The sequence below is a fragment of the Dermochelys coriacea genome, chromosome 25 (assembly GCF_009764565.3).
Source record: "Dermochelys coriacea isolate rDerCor1 chromosome 25, rDerCor1.pri.v4, whole genome shotgun sequence".
Lineage (NCBI taxonomy): Eukaryota > Metazoa > Chordata > Testudines > Dermochelyidae > Dermochelys > Dermochelys coriacea.
The window spans coordinates 12,300,353-12,321,023 of NC_050092.1; the positions used below are offsets into that span (position 1 = coordinate 12,300,353).

At 48.8% G+C, this 20,671-nt stretch overlaps 2 protein-coding genes across 10 annotated transcripts in view; one reads left to right on the forward strand and one right to left on the reverse strand.

Moving 5' to 3' along the window:
- Window positions 1-107: 107 nt before the first annotated feature.
- On the reverse strand, window positions 108-16,083 carry GAMT (guanidinoacetate N-methyltransferase). The gene is made up of 6 exons (XM_038383972.2): window positions 15,708-16,083; window positions 11,441-11,586; window positions 4,114-4,177; window positions 2,994-3,061; window positions 1,874-1,984; window positions 108-1,277 (listed from the first exon to the last, which is right to left on the reverse strand). The coding sequence occupies exons 1-6, from the start codon at window positions 15,889-15,891 to the stop codon at window positions 1,137-1,139; spliced, it is 714 nt and encodes a 237-aa protein (XP_038239900.1). The 5' UTR covers window positions 15,892-16,083; the 3' UTR covers window positions 108-1,136.
- A 4,124-nt stretch (window positions 16,084-20,207) lies between these two features.
- Window positions 20,208-20,671, forward strand: part of DAZAP1 (DAZ associated protein 1) — a 37,375-nt gene continuing 36,911 nt past the window's right edge. For 3 of the 9 annotated variants that reach the window (XM_043502840.1, XM_043502843.1, XM_043502841.1), the window contains exon 1: window positions 20,239-20,592. In XM_043502840.1, the coding sequence (XP_043358775.1) occupies window positions 20,242-20,592 (351 nt within the window). In that variant the 5' untranslated portion in view covers window positions 20,239-20,241. Of the gene's footprint in view, window positions 20,593-20,671 lie in introns of all 9 variants that reach the window. The other 6 variants (XM_043502842.1, XM_038383727.2, XM_038383725.2 and 3 more) reach the window with 5 other exon arrangements.

The following is a 20,671-nucleotide window of genomic DNA, read 5'->3' on the forward strand; positions in this document are numbered from 1 at the left end:
GTGATTTGCCACCAGCACTTCAGGCCCCCTGTAATGAGGAGCACAGAGCCACTGCAGAGTTACATGTGCTTATAAAAAATGAAAATAAACAATTCTGAAGTCTGAGCTGTAGATTTTAAGTCAATTTACTTTCTTTAGTGTTTGTATTAATAGCATGTCCACCACATCTATGTACGGAGGTGGGTAATTAGTCATGTAGTGGTAAACTTCCTGGAAGATCATAAGAATTCATTACCAAAATCTTAATTAAAAACGGGCCATTAGCCAAAAATATAAGCGGAGATTCCCATAGGATTTGCTCTGGGAGTTGTCTGAACCTCATTTAATTACACAAATGCAAATGCCAGGCTTTCGGAATTAAACTCTGGGGGGTAGAGGGTACTTTACTCGGCTGGTCGTGGAGAGTCAAGTCTTGATCTTTAAAAAAGGACAGTGTTCCACAGGAAACTCGGCTTAGGAAATCCCTCATTCAAGTTACCTACAGTCCCCTCCTGATTTTCACTTTAATCAACAGCTGTGGAGCCTACAGCAAGGGCTCTGAGTGCTGGTCAAACCCCACAATAAAAAGATTCTTTAAAAATGTAGGAGAAATGCCCCAGATCCACAGCCAGGCCTTGGGGCAGGTTTCGTTGACCAAATAACACCTAGCTCTGACCTAGTGTCTTACAGTCATAGATCTCAAAGCATTAGGTGTGTGTGTGGGGGGGGGGAAGAAAGGGGATAATGATGTATTGTGGATGGGGAAACTGAGGCACAGAGGGGGCAGCGACTTGCTCATAAACACCAGCAGCTCAGTGGCAGAGCTGGAACTAGAAGGCAGGAGCCCTGAATCCCAGTCCTAGCCACTTGGACCCTTTGTGGTACAGGGTCCACTACCGACGTGCTAGTTCTAAACTCTCAAACTTCCACCCGCACTTTCCCAAATCCTCCCCTCCCCTCAATCTTACTGAAAAGTCCAATCGATATGTTAATCTTCCCTCATTAGTACTGTAGAGCGATGAATATTCCCTCCCCTCCCTGGATTGTAAATAGCCAGTCCTTGATGATTTAGTTTTCACTCCTGCTGGCAGGATTTCTTTCCTCTCTCTGTTGTAGCAGCTGAGCGAGCGAGGCAGGAGAGGATGCTGGGTGGCTGCTCACTCTTTGATGATGGTGGGCGTGATCATTTTGTGGAAGGAGTAGTACCGGCAGTTCTCAGGTGGGATCAAGTCCATCACGCTGGTGCTTACGTTCTCCTTCTTGAACCCTGCCTCCATCAGGTATGCAACTTGAGTCTCCTAAGGGAGGGACAGGTAAGACAGAGACCGGTGAGGTTCTGAGCCACCTCCGCCTGAACACACAGTCTGTCCCAATGTGATCATCGAGGAACGCGACGCCTAACCCTTTGTTTAACCGGTCTGGTTACATTAAAATGACACTGCCCCAGCCACTAAGATGCCTGAAGCTTTAGATGCCTGTCCTGGAAAAACACCCACTGTACTTTATGGTGCTTCTGAAGTGTATGCTTGAACTGGGTCCCGCCAAGCCCTAGTTGTCAACCGTTCCTTCCTGCTCTTGTTATCACCTGCCTGTTATCTAGCCGTGCCATTTAACGGAGGGCCTGTTTCCAAAGGGCTGAGGACTGGCCTGTTTTTATGTGGATCTAATCCAGACCTGTAAAACTCGTGTGTTCGTTTTTGTCCGCAAACAGAATGGCAGGTGCGAGGCCTAATGCAGCTTTGCACCCACAGTCGGGCAGGTGGTAGGACTCTGGTATCTGTATGCTCCTGTCAGCAGCCACCTTGGGTGAGTGAGAAACGACTGCAGGGTTTGGCACCCCCTCACCTATGGTCATGTCTGCCATGGGGCTCTCCGAGCCTCTGCCCGTCCTCACCTCAAACATCTTCTCGATGTCCGTGTACTCAGTCTTGAGCAGCTCCCCCCAGGATGTCAGGTTGCAGTAGGTGAGCACGCCGCCGGCTTTCAGCAAGCGGAAAGCATGACCCTGTGGAAGAGGGAAACCAACCAGACGCTGATGGGATTTAGGGGGTGCCCTAAACACTATGCGCCTCTCTGCCCCTTCCCGGGGCAGGAGCCTTCCCTCCGTAGCATAGGGTTGCCAACTTGCAATATTTAAAAACCGGACACTCAAGCAGGAGTGCAGGAACATCCCCTGTCCCGCCTCTTCCACCAAAGCCCCGCCCTGTCCCGTCTCTTCTCCTGAGGCTCTGCTCCCATCAACTCCCCCCTACCCCCCTCGCTACTTGCCTGTGGAGATAGGGCTGGGAATGGCTGAGTAGGGGCTGGAGTGGGTGATGACAGTGTCTTCCTGCTTGCAGTAACTGGACTTTGGATGTCCGGTCAGTAGATCTGACTGGACCCTGTCAGCCCCCTTTTGGACTGGATTTTCCAGTCAAAAACCAGGCACCTGGACATCCTACTGTAGCACCTGCCATCTAGAACAACCTCCCTCGACATCTCCCCCCTCCATTTCCTTTCAGAGAATCTGTGAAAGCTTCAATTGCCCCTTGCTAGGGCCAGTCCCTCTCCCACGTAACTCCAGCAAAACTCTTCTTGAGTAGCATTGGTAGGAAAGGTGCCACAGGAGACAAACGTGGGCTACATGCGAAAATCCCACGTTCCTAAAACACCCTGGGCCCCAAAGCAGCATGGAGAAGCTGATGGCTGTAACGTAACAATGGGCAAAGGCCCATCCTAGCAAGTCTCTCAGGGCCAGGTCCATCTCATGACAACTCCTATGTGGCTTTGGAGATGGACTACAGATCTAACTCTCCAGCTCAGAGAGGCCTTTGGGGAATTAAAGTCCTGACCCTGTCAGGTGATATGTCCTCAGTTCCCAGTGAAACCCAACCAGAGCTGAGAGCACTCAGCACCTTGTCTGAGCAGGCCCCCAAATGCCTGAAGCTGCTGCAGAAACGCTAGCAGGGGGCTTGCAATATGTGGATAACGAGGGAAGAATCCTGCTCGTTGGAGAACGCAGGAGAGTCTGTTACCTTGATAAAGCTGAACTGGTGAGTGTGCCAGGTTTCTGCTGACAGGGGATAGGTATCATAGAGGATGCCTGTCCAGGAAAACCGAGGGAAATAATGCATTAGCTACAAGATATGCTGTAGCACAGACTGGGACCGTTTAGTTGGGCTAAGATTCCTCTTCGTAGCTGGCTGCTTGGCATGTCTCCCCCCCTTAATACATGACATTTGAGTCACATGCATTTGATAACACCAGTGTTGGTGATAGCTTCATCGTAACGACAACAACGTGCTTTCCTTCTGCCAAGCTTTGGGAGGCTGGGCTAAGCTGGCTAGCTGAATTTCATCTCTCCTGCTTCAGTGCGAGCTAATGAGGCAGCAGGGCCAAGCAGCCAGGCCACTGAGCTGGGAGTCAGGAGGCATCAGTTCTATTCTTGGCTCTGCCACTGCCCTTAGGCAGGTCACCTCCCTTTTGTGTGCCTCAGTTTCCCCGCCAGGCCTCTATCTTGTTGATTTAGACTGTAAGCCCTGTAGGGCAGAGATTGTCTCTCACCGTATGTGGGTGCACCGCCTAGCCCAATGGGGCTCTGGTGCTCTATCCACTAGGTCACACAGCCTCTCATGTAGCTAATGTGCAGCTCCTCCAGCAATGCATGGTACTTAATCTTAGGCCCTGACTTTTTTCATAGAGCCTGAGCAAGGTCAGCTCCCATTGAATTGGATGGGAGTTTCAGGTGCTCAACACCTGTGAAAATTAGGCCACCTGGTATATTTTCCTAGGGGTGCGTGATCATTCTTACTCCTAGCATGACTAAATTCAGGTGCTGTTCAGACTGGGTTTACATAGCACCCTCCTATCGAGTCTATAGCTAGCGCCCCTGATTCATGCTCCATTTGAATCCCTCCATTGTCTAATGGCCACACCTGTCCTAGATTCTGTAAGATTTCAGGCCAGATCACGTGCCACTCTAAATCCTGCCCTATAAACTAGGGCTTGCTGGCTCTGGCGTAGTTTGTCTTTCTCTGGGCCCCTGATCCATGGGTGTTGTGGAGGTTCTCACTGCCCAGCAGCCTCCTTCTCCACAACCCACCCCTGGGATTCCAATGATCTCTTTAGATTTTTATTTCAATCTGCTTCCCTTACCGTCAAAGTGTCCATCTGGCAGCGTCGGCGCCACATCTTCCCACAGTCCCTTCAAGGGGACGACCTTCAGGTAAGACAAGGAGAAGTCACCAGATGGTATGTAGGCACAGATTCTGATCAGTGATTGACCAAAGCAAGAATAAGAAACACCCAGGGAATGGGGCAGGAAGAAAGAGTTGGATCAATGTCCGCTACATGCAGCATTAAAGTTGTTTTCCTCTTAACAAGCCCTGATTAAATATAAAAGTCCAGCTCCACAATGGGTGTACGTCAGTGGAGCGCGGTAGCTTCAATGGAGCGAAGCTGATCTGCACCAAGGATTGGGCGAGAGAGAGTGCGTGTGTCACAAGACCAGCATTTGCAACTTCCAACACACAGATATTGGGCCAAATCCCACGCTGGTGTAATTCAAGTCCATTTGCTGCAGTATAAGTTACACTAAGGATGGATTTGGCCTAGTTAAAGTCGTGGGGGCAGAGAGGGGGAAAGGGAGAGTCCACAAGTCAAATCCACCCCCTCTGGTATCTCGCTGGTCCTCACTGGAGTGGCATCCATGTAACCCAGGGTGCGGTGCCCATATATGTTAGTTTAACTGAGGATCCTCTACCCCATCAAGGGTACTCTCATACATTGTGACCGATTTAAAAAACGGATTTATGGTGCAAATTAATAAACAACTTTATACTAGTGAGTGTACAGGAACCGTGTGGGGCCAGCCTTTGCTTTACTGAGAGAGTCAATGTTTTGCTTAATGGAGTGGTTGTGTGTTGCTAAACTTTTCTTCTGCTTCCAAGTTATGAAAGTTTTGATTTTTTTTAACTCTGGTTCCAAAGATTTCCTTGTTCAGCTCAGCCCAGGTCTACACTATGAGTTTAGGTCAAATTTAGCAGCGTTAGATCGATTTAACCCTGCACCCTTCCACATGACAAAACCATGTTTGTCAACTTAAAGGGCTCTTGAAATAGATTTCTGTACTCCTCCCCAACGAGGGGATTCACACTGAAATCGACATCGCCGAGTCAAATTTGGGGTAGTGTAGATACAATTCGATGGTATTGGCCTCCGGGAGCTATCCCAGAGTGCTCCGTTGTGTCCGCTCTGGACAGCACTTTCAGCTCAGATGTATTAACCAGGTAGACAGGAAAAGCCCCAGGAACTTTTGAATTTCATTTCCTGTTTGGCCAGCGTGGTGAGCTGATCAGCACAGTCCCAGAATCACAAAAGAGCTCCAGCATGGACCGAACGGGAAGTACTGGATCTGATCGCTGTATGGAGAGACGAATCCGTGCTATCAGAACTCCATTCCAAAAGACAAAATGCCAAAATATTTGCCAAAATCTCCAAGGGCATGATGGACAGAGGCTACAACAGGGACCTGCAGCAGTGCCATGTGAATATTAAGGATCTCAGGCAAGCCTATCAAAAAACCAAAGAGGCAAATGGCCGCTCCAGGTCAGAGCCCCAGACATGCTGCTTCTATGATGAGCTGCATGCAGTTCTAGAGGGGGGCTCCACCCCGTCTGTGAACACCTGCAAGGGGGGAGTCTCATGCAACAGGGATGAGGATTTTAGGGATGAGGAAGAGGAGAAGGAGGAGGATGATAGCGCACAGCAGGCAAGCAGAGAAACCATTCTCCCCAACAGCCAGGAACTGTTTATCACCCTGGAGCCAATACCCTCCCAAGGCGGGCTCCCGGACCATGAAGCCGGAGAAGGCACCTCTGGTGAGCGTACCTTTGTAAATGTAATACATGGTTTAAAAGCAAGCGTGTTTAATAATTATTTTGCCCTGAAGACTTGGGATGCATTCGCGGCCAGTATAGCTACTGGAAAAGTCTGTTAACTTGTCTGGGGCTGGAGCGGAAATCCTCCAGGGACATCTCCATGAAGCTCTCCTGGAGGTACTCCCAAAGCCTTTGCAAAAGGTTTCTCGGGAGGGCAGCCTTATTCCGTCCTCCATGGTAGGACACTTTACCATGCCAGGCCAATAGCACGTAGTCTGGAATCATTGCATAACAAAGCATGACAGCGTATAGTCCCGGTGTTTGCTGGCATTCAAGCAACATCCGTTCTTTATCTCTCAGTGTTCTCCTCAGGAGAGTGATCATCCTAGAGAATGGGGGGGGGGGGAGATTTAGTTGGGTTTGTGCTGCACGTTAACCCAAAAACCGCAGCTCCTCCTTTTAAATGGCCAACGCAACCGGTGCTTGGTATGGGAAAGGAGGGCACTGCTGTTTGAAACCATTCCCATGTATTATGAAGGTTGAAGAAGCCAAAAGACTGTGGCTTACCATAGCTGCCTGCAAGCCGAATCCTGTTGCCTGGCCCTGCGTGTGTGATCTTTCACACCAAACCAGCAGGCCCTCAATACGAGAGGCAAAATGCAACCTTGTACCGAAAGCACATGAGCTATGTAATGTTAACAGCTTAGTTCACCATGAAAGAGTCTACCCATTGTTCTCTAAAATGTATCTTTTTAAATACTATTCTCCCTTTTTTTCCTCCCGCAGATGCAAATGTTTCAATGCTCCCCCATCATCTCTGTCCCAGAGGCTAGCGCAGATAGGAAGGCGAAAAAAACGCACTCGCGATTAAATGTTCTCTGAGCTCATGCAGTTCTCCCGCACTGAAAGAGCTTAGCAGAATGCGTGAAGGCAAATAGTGTCAGAGTCCAGGAAAGCAGAAAATGAACACGAGGACAGGAGGGACAAGCGAGATGAGAGGTGGCGGGAGCAAGATGAGAGGAGGCAGGATGTAATGCTGAGGCTAATGGGGGATCAAACTGATATGCTCCAGCATCTGGTGGAGCTGCAGGAAAGGCTGCAGGAGTACAGACCACCGCTGCAGCCCGTGTAACCGCCTGCTCTCCTCCCCAAGTTCCATAGCTTCCTCACCCAGACGCCCAAGAACGTGGGGGGGGGAAAGGCCTCCCGGCACCCAACCACTCCACCCCAGAGAACTGCCCAAGCAACAGAAGGCTGGCATTCAATAAGTTTTGAAGTGCAGTGTGGCCTTGTCCTTCCCTCCTCCTCTCATCCACCACCCCACTTGGTGCTTCCCTCCTCCCCTACCCCTCCCGGGCTACCTTGACAGTTCTCCCTCTGTTTGTGTGATGAATTAATAAAGAATGCATGATTTTGAAACAACAATGACTTTATTGCCTCTGCAAGCGATGATTGAAGGTGGGAGGGCGGTTGGCCTACAGGGAAGTAGAGTGAACCAAGGGGGTCGGTTTTCATCAAGGAGAAACAAACAGAACTGTCACACAGTAGCCTGGCCAGTCGTGAAACTGTGTTTTAAAGCTTCTCTGATGCACAGCGCGCCCTGCTGTGCTCTTCTAATTGCCCTGGTGTCTGGCTGTGCATAATCAGTGGCCAGGCGATTTGCCTCAACCTTCCACCCCGCCATAAACGTCTCCCCCTTACTCTCACAGATACCGTGGAGCACACAGCAAGCAGCAATAACAATGGGAATATTGGTTTCACTGAGGTCTAACTGAGTCAGTAAACTGTGCCAGCACGTTTTTAAACATCCAAATGCACATTCTACCACCATTCTGCACTTGCTCAGCCTATAGTTGAACAGCTCCTGACTACTGTCCAGGGTGCTTGTGTATGGCTTCATGAGCCATGGCATTAAGGAGTAGGCTGGGTCCCCAAGGATAACTATAGGCATTTCAACATCCCCAACAGTTATTTTCTGGTCTGGGAAGTAAATCCTGCAGCTGTTCAAACAGACCAGAGTTCCTGAAGATGTGAGCGTCATGTACCTTTCCCGGCCATCCCACGTTGATGTCTGTGAAACGTCTCTTGTGATCCACCAGTGCTTTCCGTACCATTGAAAAATACCCCTTGCAGTTTACATACTGGCTGCCAAAGTGGTCCAGTCCCAAGATCGGGATATGGGTTCCATCTATCGCTGCACCACAGGTAGGGAATCCCATTGCAGCAAAGCCATCCACTATGACCTGCACATTTCCCAGGGTCACTACCCTTGATAGCAGCAGCTCAGTGATTGCGTTGGCTACTTGGATCACAGCAGCCCCCACAGGAGATTTGCCTGCTCCAAATTGATTCCCGACTGACCAGTAGCTGTCTCGCATTGCAAGCTTCCAGAGGGCTATAGCCACTCGCTTGTGAACTGTGAGGGCTGCTCTCAGCTTGGTATTCTTGTGCCTCAGGGCAGGGGAAAGCAAGGCACAAAGTTCCATGAAAGTGCCCTTATGCATGCAAAAGTTTTGCAGCCACTGGGAATCATCCCAGACCTGGAACACTATGTGGTCCCACCAGTCTGTGCTTCTTTCCCGGGCCCAGAATTGGTGGTCCACTGCATGAGCCTCCCCCATTGCCACCAGGATGGCCAAATTGACAGGGCCCGTACTTTGAGAGACGTCTGTGTCCATGTCCTCATCACTCTCGTCACTGCGCTGCCGTTGCCTCCTTGCCTGCTTTTGCAGGTTCTGGTTCTGCACATACTGCACGATAATGCACGAGGTGTTTACAGTGCTCATAACTGCCGCGGTGATCTGAGCGGGCTCCATGTTTGCCATGGTACGGCGTCTGCAGGAGAGCAGAGTTGCAGCAGAAGCAGTGGCTGACAACAGATGCCACGAGAATAGATATTTATACAGAATGACGAGAAGACCTGCGAGGTGGATTCAGGAGAGCAGAGTTGCAGCGGAAGCGGTGGAGGACGACAGCACCGCACACATTTCCCGAGGAAGAACACACGTACCCAGAAGCCCATGACAGACAACATGGAGGAATTCGCTATTGAGACAATAGCAGCAGAGCGGAGTTGCAGCAGAAGTGGTGGATGACGACGGTTAGCAGTCCTACTGCACTCTCTGCTGAAAGCAGTATGGCGTCCGCATGGAAAAAAGGTGCGAAACGATTGTCTGCTGTTGCTTTCACAGAGGGAGGGGCGACTGACAACATGTACCCAAAACCACCCGTGACAATGTTTTTGTCCCATCAGGCATTGGGCGCTTAACCCAGAATTTCAATGGGTGGCAGAGACTGTGGGAACTGTGGGACAGCTACCCACCGTGCACTGCTCCGTAAGTCCGTAAGTCAATCCTAGCCATGGTAGTGAGGTAGTTAGTGACAGAGGATGTGGAAAAAGCTAATGTACTCAATGCTTTTTTTGCCTCTGTTTTCACTAACAAGGTCAGCTCCCAGACTGCTGTGCTGGGCAACACAAAATGGGGAAGAGATGGCCAGCCCTCTGTAGAGATAGAGGTGGTTAGGGACTATTTAGAAAAGCTGGACGTGCACAAGTCCATGGGGCCGGACGAATTGCATCCGAGAGTGCTGAAGGAATTGGCGGCTGTGATTGCAGAGCCCTTGGCCATTATCTTTGAAAACTCGTGGCGAACGGGGGAAGTCCCGGATGACTGGAAAAAGGCTAATGTAGTGCCCATCTTTAAAAAAGGGAAGAAGGAGGATCCTGGGAACTACAGGCCAGTCAGCCTCACCTCAGTCCCTGGAAAAATCATGGAGCAGGTCCTCAAAGAATCAATCCTGAAGCACTTAGAGGAGAGGAAAGTGATCAGGAACAGTCAGCATGGATTCACCAAGGGAAGGTCATGCCTGACTAATCTAATCGCCTTTTATGATGAGATTACTGGTTCTGTGGATGAAGGGAAAGCAGTGGATATATTGTTTCTTGACTTTAGCAAAGCTTTTGACACGGTCTCCCACAGCATTCTTGTCAGCAAGTTAAGGAAGTATGGGCTGGATGAATGCACTATAAGGTGGGTAGAAAGCTGGCTAGATTGTCGGGCTCAACGGGTAGTGATCAATGGCTCCATGTCTAGTTGGCAGCCGGTGTTAAGTGGAGTGCCCCAGGGGTCGGTCCTGGGGCCCGTTTTGTTCAATATCTTCATAAATGATCTGGAGGATGGTGTGGATTGCACTCTCAGCAAATTTGCGGATGATACTAAACTGGGAGGAGTGGTAGATACGCTGGAGGGGAGGGATAGGATACAGAAGGACCTAGACAAATTGGAGGATTGGGCCAAAAGAAATCTAATGAGGTTCAATAAGGATAAGTGCAGGGTCCTGCACTTAGGATGGAAGAATCCAATGCACCGCTACAGACTAGGGACCGAATGGCTCGGCAGCAGTTCTGCGGAAAAGGACCTAGGGGTGACAGTGGACGAGAAGCTGGATATGAGTCAGCAGTGTGCCCTTGTTGCCAAGAAGGCCAATGGCATTTTGGGATGTATAAGTAGGGGCATAGCGAGCAGATCGAGGGACGTGATCGTTCCCCTCTATTCGACACTGGTGAGGCCTCATCTGGAGTACTGTGTCCAGTTTTGGGCCCCACACTACAGGAAGGATGTGGATAAATTGGAAAGAGTACAACGAAGGGCTACGAAAATGATTAGGGGTCTAGAGCACATGACTTATGAGGAGAGGCTGAGGGAGCTGGGATTGTTTAGTCTGCAGAAGAGAAGAATGAAGGGGGATTTGATAGCTGCTTTCAACTACCTGAAAGGGGGTTTCAAAGAGGATGGCTCTAGACTGTTCTCAATGGTAGCAGATGACAGAACGAGGAGTAATGGTCTCAAGTTGCAATGGGGGAGGTTTAGATTGGATATTAGGAAAAACTTTTTCACTAAGAGGGTGGTGAAACACTGGAATGCGTTACCTAGGGAGGTGGTAGAATCTCCTTCCTTAGAGGTTTTTAAGGTCAGGCTTGACAAAGCCCTGGCTGGGATGATTTAACTGGGACTTGGTCCTGCTTTGAGCAGGGGGTTGGACTAGATGACCTTCTGGGGTCCCTTCCAACCCTGATATTCTATGATTCTATGATTCTATGACGCACTCCGCTGACTTAATGTGCTTAGTGTGGACATATGCAATCAACTGTATAAAATCTATTTCTAAAAATCAACTTCTATAATATCGACCTAATTTCGTAGTGTAGACATACCCTCAGGGAAATCTAGAGGGTAAGAAATGGGCAGGAAGGCTGGCCTAGCGATTAGGGCACTGGGGAGCAACTTGCCATTTGGAGTCAATTCCTGGCTCCGACAGTCTTCCTTTGTGCCCTTGGGCAAACCACAATCTAGCCTGTGCCTCGCCTCCCCAGCTGTAAGATGGGAGTAATGCTTTGGGGAGTGGAGGGACAAAATCCTTTAACTGAAAGGCGCTCAGAGCCTGGTGATAAGGGCTGTATATGAACATAGCTACACAGCCAGAGATTGGGATTTCCCCCATCCCAGGCCATATTGTAGCCCGTTGATGCTCTCAGCTGTAGCTACAAAGGTGCACAGAGTCTGCAATGCATCCTTGTCTACAGCGAGCGGAGCTGCTCGTACCTTGTGTGGCTGTTTCTTGGCCCACTCCTGCAGCCTCTGGAAGACGCCCTCATTGCATTCAATGATCCAATGCTCCTCAATGTCGAACTCTTCCAGTTTGGTGGCCGCGATGGCCATGCCAAATCCCACTTCCAGCACACGGCCGCCTGGGGAAAGACAGGTCACAGCCTGGGGCTACCAATGTTCTGTAGGCGCGCTCGAGAGTTAAATGATAGCTGTCTTGATCGCAGGATACAAGGCAGCTGCTCCCTTAGTCTTCTGTGCTCAGATATGAACCTGGGAGGAACTGGCTGGGGCAGTATAGAATCTTTCACCTATAGGTCACTGGTGCAGGTCCAAGCCAGGCTGCTAGTGACCAGCAGTCATTACTGTCTGAAGGCTTTTTGGTCTTGATGTCTGCCCCCACCCAGCTGGCTCTAGCTGGGTCTCCTCTCTCGGCAGTCTCAGCAATGTGACCCAAGGATTGGATGGGCCATGGAGACTGAAAATCATTCTTAGCCCTAAAGGAAGTCCCTCTGGGTCAGAATTGGGTCACGTCGATAGGGTAGCATGCAGGGGAAGCTTGTCCCACCTCTGCATGTTGGACCCATTCTCAAGCCAGGGGATTTTCATGCTCTGGCTCTTTCATTAGCACTAAATTTACTTAGAAAAATGAAAGAAGATCAAGGCAAGCTGTGAATTGGCACCAAGGGGCCTGCCAAGCCAGCTAAATCAAAGCTGGATTGGAAAACAGGGTGCAGTGATTTGTTACTTATCTACTCTCACTCTAGCCATGTCTCTCCTCCCTCCTGTACCTTAAACACAAAACCCTGCCTCCTAACTCATGGGTGTCCTGCCTAACTGGATAGAAAACCTAGCAAATGTGTTGGAAGAGATAAGGAGTTTGAAAACCTCTGGAAGGAACAAGATCCACATGGCTTGGCAGGCTAGAAAATTAATTCATCAGCATGGGAATGACTCAGTACATGCAAACTCCCAATCAGTGGGTGTAAAGTCCTACCATTGACCCACTTTCACCAAGGATGTGATGGCATTACTTCCTCCAGCAACATGCAACCCTGTAAAATTGGTGAATGGGCATAAATGAAAGGAATGTTCTGCATACCTTAGTCATTTGGTCTATTGTCAGTCACCTTCCAAAATTATCTTTTTCTTAAGGGGACACTGTCGGGTTAAAATGTTACTTAAACATAAATATTCTCAGTCATCCAACTATTAACTCCTGAAATTATTAAAACTGGATGAGAAATTACTTCTTCCCCCCCCAACCATTTATACTGTTTCTTTGCTGGTAGAGGGAAACTCAGTTTGTCAGTTTCATCTTTGTTTCTAGTCAGTTTCACTTTCTTTATGCTCATGAGGTCCTGATCATGCATACACCGACCTGCAGGCTTAACTTTAAACATGTGACAATCCCATTGGGGTCAAGGGGACTGCTCATATGCTTGTATAAGTGCACATTCAGAATCATAGCCTGTTTGGGAGGATGCTTTGGAAATGTAGCACTCGATAAGTCTGAAGTATTATTACACTATTCTGGCCGTCGTGCATTGGAGTAACACTACATTGGCTGGAGCTGCACAAGACTCCAGGTAATGTTTGAATCCATAGGGACAGAGGACTGCCAGACCTGAAGAAAAGCTCTGTGGAGCTCAAAAGCTTGTCTTTCACCAACTGAAGTTGGTCCAATAAAAGATATTCCCTCCCCCACCTTCTCTCTCATATCCTGGCACAAAAGTGGCTACAACAACACTGCAAAACAGACTGGATAAAAGCAGGGGTCCAACTCCTCTCTGACAGTGGCCATCACCAGATGCTTCAAAAGAAGGTTCAGAAATTAACCTGCCCTTGGAGAACGTTTTTTCCTGACCCCCATCAGAGAGAGGTGAGTTTATGCCCTAAAAGGGGTTATTGCCCTTCCAAACTTTGAGGATTTTTTTCTCCACACCAATTTTAAAAACCTGTAATACCTTCATTACTTATATGAAATGTGGTTAGACCTTTTCCTAACAAAACCAAACTACCTGATCCTTCTGGGCTGCTTCTCTGGTAACAATTCACTGCTTGTAGACATGCCACTAAAAATCTCCATGTGACATGTTTCAAGAGCTTTGGGCCTAAACCTTAGGGTACTGAAGTCCATGTGAGTCTTTCTTTCTATTCATTTCAATGGGCTTTGGATCAGACACTTTGTTTTTAAATGAAAGGTAAAGTGCAAAGATCAAGGAGATCGCCTGAGGGTTCTGGTACTTTAGCCCCTCCTCCAGTGCAGAACTTCAGACCTCCCCTCCCCCTCTTTTGCCCTAGGGATAAGTCTGCAGCTATTTGGAAACCTGTCTTCTATTACACAGAGCACAACTGTTTAACACGGCTACTGTTACAGTGGTGCTATTCTTAACCCTGCTTCTAGTGGAGCATATGGATTTGCCTGGCATTTACAGTTCAAATGTGGATTGCATGACAGAGAAGAGTGAACACCAAGGACAATGGACAGGAGATTATTTGTGCACTGCTGGAGTTCTCTTGACTTTAGACTGAAAAGCTACAACAGGCCTGATTTCCCACCCCCACCCCCCCATGTTATCCTCAAAGCTGTGCAGAAATCAAATACTTTAAAGGCATCTATGTAGAATGAAAGTCCAAAACTCTGCCCTCTCGATCCATCTGGGCAAGCCATCTTTAAAGTTTCCTTAGAGGACCTGAAGCACTGTTCTGATGTACTCAAAACACACGGCTTCCATTGCCCTTTGCATCACGGAGAGAATCAATTCATAAATAGCTGACATTGACTTTGATACGTTTGCTGTAAGTGCTGCTAACAATACAGCAGACAGTTACCCCCTCTGCCATGTACATTGGCCAAACTGGACAGTCTCTACGTAAAAGAATGAATGGACACAAATCAGACGTCAAGAATTATAACATTCAAAAACCAGTTGGAGAACACTTCAATCTCTCTGGTCACTCGATCACAGACCTAAGAGTGGCTATACTTCAACAAAAAAGCTTCAAAAACAGACTCCAACGAGAGACTGCTGAATTGGAATTAATTTGCAAACTGGATACAATTAATTTAGGCTTGAATAGAGACTGGGAATGGATGAGTCATTACACAAAGTAAAACTATTTCCCCATGGTATTTCTCCCTCCCACCCCCACTGTTCCTCTGATATTCTTGTTAACTGCTGAAATTAGCCTACCTTGCTTAAAGAAAAGGAGTACTTGTGGCACCTTAGAGACTAACAAATTTATTAGAGCATAAGCTTTTGTGAGCTACAGCTCATAAATGCATCCGATGAAGTGAGCTGTAGCTCACGAAAGCTTATGCTCTAATAAATTTGTTAGTCTCTAAGGTGCCACAAGTACTCCTTTTCTTTTTGCGAATACAGACTAACACGGCTGCTACTCTGAAACCTACCTTGCTTGTCACCATGAAAGGTTTTCCTCCTTTCCCCCCCCTGCTGCTGGTGATGGCTTATCTTAAGTGATCACTCTCCTTACAGTGTGTATGATAAACCCATTGTTTCATGTTCTGTGTGTGTGTGTGTGTGTGTGTATATAAATCTCTCCTCTGCTTTTTCCACCAAATGCATCCGATGAAGTGAGCTGTAGCTCACGAAAGCTTATGCTCTAATAAATTTGTTAGTCTCTAAGGTGCCACGGGTACTCCTTTTCTTTTTACCCGGGCAATGACTTCACCGGAAGGTTTAAAAACCACCATGCTTTCGGCTGTATGCTGGGAGCTCAGCTCCTTATTTGAGAGAGCTGTATGTTTCATTCAACACCCGTCTTCATACGGGGAGGAAATGCTTGTTGCATTATCAATTCATTGCAGGGTAGGCAAAGCCCAGCTGCTCTTGGTAAAGGAAACGGAACTTCAGTCTTCTAAGGTGGAGCATTTAACACTGTCCCCCGGTGCTGTGAACAGTGCAAAGGGAGAATCAACGGGAGCAAGATTCCAAAACACACGTCGGCCCTCAGCCGGGTCTGCAAACTGCTCTTTATTTCCCAGGCTGAGCGCAACCTTCATCCCGGGCGACGCTGCCGCCTCTTGCTAGTCGCTGTTAGCCGCGCTTCCCAAACGCGCAAACCCCTTGGGGACGCGTCTCTCCGGGTTCCAGCGCGGGGAATGACAGAAAACACCCGCTTCGGCTCCAGATAAAATCCCGGGGAATCCCCGCTCGTGCATCTGAGCTCCTAGCTGCTGCCAATACACCCCCCCCCCGCCCGCCCCACGCAAGGGGCTGGGACCTCACTAGTCAGTTACCTTTGGACGCTGCTACCGCCGCCAGAGAATGCATGTAAGGGGTCTCCCACCTCTCCATCACTGGTTTGCCCAAGATCTCCAAGTGGGTGTCCGTCTGATTGAAGCCAGCGTCTGCCTCCTTCCATGACGGCTTGCAGTTCTCTCCCTGGAGGAAGATAGGAGCAGCAGCTTCGGAGGAGCTCATGGTATTGCTAGTTCTCCCACCCGGGGAGCAAAGTCCAGCAGGCTAAGGAGGGGAGGGGAGAGAAAGGGAGCCCCCGTGATCTCGCTGGCTTTATATAGGCGAGCCAGAAAAGGCTGAGTGTGCAAAGAAGAGCAGAGGCTACTTCTGGATCAAAGGGATCCCTTATCTGGGCTGTGGGTCCTGAGCATGCCCAGTACAAATTGGGAGAGGAGGAGGGCAGAGATGTGAACGAGGAGGGACATCTGCCGATGCCTCGGAGAAATGCATGGACACAGATTACCGGGCTGAGCGAATGCAGGTTGCAAGGAGACGTGTAAACGGAGCACTTCCACTCCCTCTGTGGTCAGGGAAGGAAGCAATCTTTCTGCATCATTCCCTCTGACACGTGGAGCCAGCTTACACTACCTGCAAACCAGGACATTGCCAAGGGGCAGGACAAGCTAAAGGAACAAGAGTACTAACGCCGCCCTGAAACCTGCAGCAAAATCCCTTCATGCATAAGAGTCTGAAGGTATCTTAAATGAGAGTCCCCTTCTAAAAGAGGGAGATTTGGCTGGTGTGGAAAAGGGTGTGTGCGTGAGAGCTGACAGCTGGGCAAAAGACAGCTGAAATCAATGGCTCAAGAGCTAGGCTCATACTTACAGTTCCTCAAGGCAAGGAGAAGTCCTCAGCCACAACAGACATTTATCAACGGAATTCCTGTCTCCCCACACTCCATCAGCCACCCTAAAAGTGCAGCGTGGTTGGATGGCATATCCCTGCCCAGCACATGGGCTTATTATCTGTACTCTATCCACCGGGATAAAAGCAATTCTCTTCTCTGGAAACAGATTGCACTGTTAGCCTAACCTGTGCATCACTTATGCAGTTGTCAGTTTTGTGCAAGCCATCTGCCTACAGAAATACCACCCCAATCCCAAACTGGGGTGTGTCTGTGCATCAGTCTTTCTCTGTGAATTTTAATTCTCTTTGCCCAAGCCCCCGAGATAATAACCATCTCACAAACACTTACGGATATGCTTAACTTTACTACTGTAAGTAGTCCCATCGACTTAAGTGAATTCTATGAACAAGTCTTTGCAGGAGCAGGGCATAGGGGCATAGTTTTCTTAAGTGCTGAGTACCCACAGCGTCCACTGAAATCAGCCGGAGTCTGGGGTAGACAGCACTTTTGCAAATCAAACCCTTAAATATCCTTCTGGATTTAGCTAAAGCCACTAGATGTCTCTGGTTCTCTATTATCAGGAGGGTAAGCAGGGCATCCATGCTGCTTGACTATTTCAATAGATAGAAATTTTCCACCGAATGCATCCAATGAAGTGAGCTGTAGCTCACGAAAGCTTATGCTCAAATAAATTTGTTAGTCTCTAAGGTCCACAAGTACTCCTTTTCTTTTTGCGAATAGATAGAAAGTTAGATTTCCAAAAAACAAAACAAAAAAACCCACCTCACATGTGAGATTTTAAATGTCGCATTGAAACCCACATAAGCAAAATCCTTCCTCCCAATAGGCGAGATTTTCAAATAAAAGTGCCTTAGACTTAATCCAAAATGAGGATTTTTTCCTCCCGAAGAACAAAATGTGGCAGGTATGTGCCAGAATGATCAGACACCTGGGTTGAAATAAATCTGCAGAAATAAAACACCATTCCCAAACTGTGCAACATGTGGGATTAAATTGCCTTTCCTGCCCTCTACGCTGCCCTCTGGGAGCGTGTGTAATCCCATGGGCAAATTAGTGATCGAAAGGGAAGAGGAGGGTGTCATTTGATTCATAAAAATCTACAGAATCATAGTGCTCCCAGACTGCTAGGGGCCTAATATACACCAGTGGTGCTATATATATAAAATAGTAAATAATACTAGTTGACAAGGGCTAGGTATACTTCTGACATTGCAATAAAACCACTCACTGCCTGTTACAATATCATTGGCTTATGCTTTTCCCTTGTCCTACACACAAACACAAAAATAAAAGGAATACTTGTGGCACCTTAGAGACTAACAAATTTATTTGAGCATAAGCTTTCGTGAGCTATAGTGGAAACTGAATGCATCCGATGAAGTGAGCTGTAGCTCACAAAAGCTTATGCTCAAATAAATTTGTTAGTCTCTAAGGTGCCACAAGTACTCCTTTTATTTTTGTGAATACAGACTAACACGGCTGCTACTCTGACACAAACACAAGCTATCCATGCACCTATAGATGCTGCACATATAGGTCTTGTATGGGCTTGTCTACACTTAAAACACAGCAGCTGCGCTGCTGTAGTGCTTCAGTGAAGACACGACCCATGCGACGAGAGGAGTTCTCCCATCAGCGTAGATAGGTCAATGGAAGAATTCTCCCGTCACCCTAGCACTGTCTACACCGGGGGTTAGACTTTAGACTCGCACTTTAACTGCATTGCTCAGGGATGTGGATTTTTCATACCCCTGAGCTATGTAGTTATACCAATCTAATTTCCTAGGGTAGACCAGGCCTAAGGCCTTGCCTCCATTTCAAAGTTTTGCTGATTTAACTATGCTGGGTTAGTTAGGGCTGGTCTATACTGAAAACTTACATTGACATCACAACACCTCTCAGAGCTGTGGAAAATCCACACCCTGATCAAGTAATTAAGACGATCTAGTCCCCGGTGTAGACAGCTTTAGGTCGGCTTAACTACAGTGATGGGAGAACCCCTCCTGTCGCGTAGTGAGTGTCTATACTGAAATGTTGCAGTGGGGCAGCTGCTAAGTGCAGACTTAGGGCTTGGCTACACTTACATTTTATAGCGCTCTAACTTACTGGCTCAAGGGGGTGAAAAATCACCCCCCTAAGCGCAGCAAGTCAGAGCGCTTTAAAGTGCTGGTGTAAACAGGCTCCCAGCATCGGAGCCAATCCCCTTGTGGAGGTGGATTACCAGGAGCGCTGGGAGAGCTCTCTCCTAGTGCTCGCGTGCGACCGTACTCGCACTTCAAAGTGCTGCTGCAGAAGTGCTCCCGCGACAGCGCTTTGAAGTTTCCAGTGTAGCCATGCCCTTAGCCTCAAAGCAGCAAAAAAACCATAGCGTAGGTACAGTTATACCTGTATAAAAATGCTTATACCAGTATAACTATATCTACAGTAGGGCTTTTATTGGCATAACTATGTTGGGCAAAGTATTACACCACTGACATAGTACATAGATTCCACTGATGCTGGTAAAACTTTTTAAGGGTAATTCAGGCATAGGTAAAAGGGTGCTTTGGTTCAATGGAGTTAGCTAAACTCTAACGCTTAAGGCGACATCTGCACTATAAAATTATGTCGACCTAACTTACATCAGCATACAGCCACTACAGTTATTAAATCACTCGTGTGTGCATGTGCATACTTGGCTCCTTGTGTCAGTGGTGTGCATCCTTGCCAGGAGCGCTTATGTCAATTGTACTGTGGGTGTGGAGCATTGTGGGACAGCTTCTGAAAGCCAGTAACAGTCGGTAAGCAACACAGGATCTACGCTGACACTGTGTCAACCTAACTTCATTAACCGTGACTGTATGTCGCTTGGGAAGGTGGCGTTACTAAATCAACGTATAGAGGCACTTAACTTGGCGGGAGCCAAATTTAACTGAAGACACTTCCACAGCGAGGTCAACATAAGGCTGCTTACATCAACCTAACCCTGTAGTGTAGACCTGGCCTAAAAAAGTAGCATTTTTCCTAAGGCTTTTCTACACACAAAGTTGTACTGCTTTGACTATAGTGGATGGGTAAAGTGGTATAACCCCAGTAGTGTGGCTACACCTATATTGGTATAAATGTGCTTATACAGATATAGCTTTTCCTTTACAGGAAGGGGGATAAGCTGTATTGGTGTGAGGCACAATTATACCAGTGTAACTGTTCACACTAGGGGTTGTACTGGTATAACTATATTGGTTAAAAATCGCATCTCTACGTGACTGTGATACCAGCACAAAAACTGTGTGTAGACCAGGCCCTAGTCTAGGCAAAGCCATAGGCACACTCACACCTTACTAAACGCCCAAGGACATCACTGCCCCCCGTACACACCATGCTATGCATACACTCTGTGTCTACACTGCAAGTGCAGCACCGCAGCTATGGCGCTGTGGTGTAGACGCTTCCTACACAGTGAAGGGGCTTTTCCACTTTTGTGGATTGATCTATTTTTATCTTTAAGCGTAGCCCAGGCCCCACTTGCAAACAACTTCCCTGCCACCCTCCCATTCCCTTTCACACCCTAAATCTGGTGCATTCGCTCCCATGGGCTGGGTCACGCACACGCTCCTTAGCGCCCACGCGGCCTCTCTTTCTCGCACGCACCGCCCTCTCGCTCCCTCCTGCCGGCTCGCACTCGCATGGCTGCCGCGGGGCCGCACCACGTGTTAGCCAGCCCGCGCTGGACTACGTTTCCCGTGGTGCCCTGCGCCTGCCGCGCAGGCGCGCTACCCCTTTCCCCTTACCCGCCCGTTGGGCGCGGTCCCGGAGACCCCGTAGCGAGGCCAGGGTGCACGCGCAGCGGCGGTTGGCGGGCGGCGCTGAGGGGAAGAGGGGGTCGGAGCCGCCGTTGCGCAGCTCGGGAGGGAAGCGGAGCCCGTGACCTTCCGCTGCTGCCGCCGTCGCCGCCGGGGCCTGAGGGAGCCGGGCCCGGCCCGGACGCTGCCTGGAGCCGCCGCCATGAACAACGTGGGAGGCGCCGACGAGATCGGGTGAGGGGGGCGGCTGAGGGACTCCGGGGACGCCGAGCCGTTGGTGACGAGGGGGGGGGAGGGAGCTGGAGGGGTTCAG

Bases quoted from the DNA above. Each gene is read 5' to 3' on its own strand.
- GAMT (XM_038383972.2), bottom strand. From the start codon at position 15,891: ATGAGCTCCTCCGAAGCTGCTGCTCCTATCTTCCTCCAGGGAGAGAAC. The intron at 11,587-15,707 runs GTAACTGACTAG...GTCTTTCCCCAG, and splicing joins GGCGGTAGCAGCGTCCAAAG to GCGGCCGTGTGCTGGAAGTG. The intron at 3,062-4,113 runs GTAAGGGAAGCA...TTTCCTGGACAG, and splicing joins GCCAGATGGACACTTTGACG to GCATCCTCTATGATACCTAT.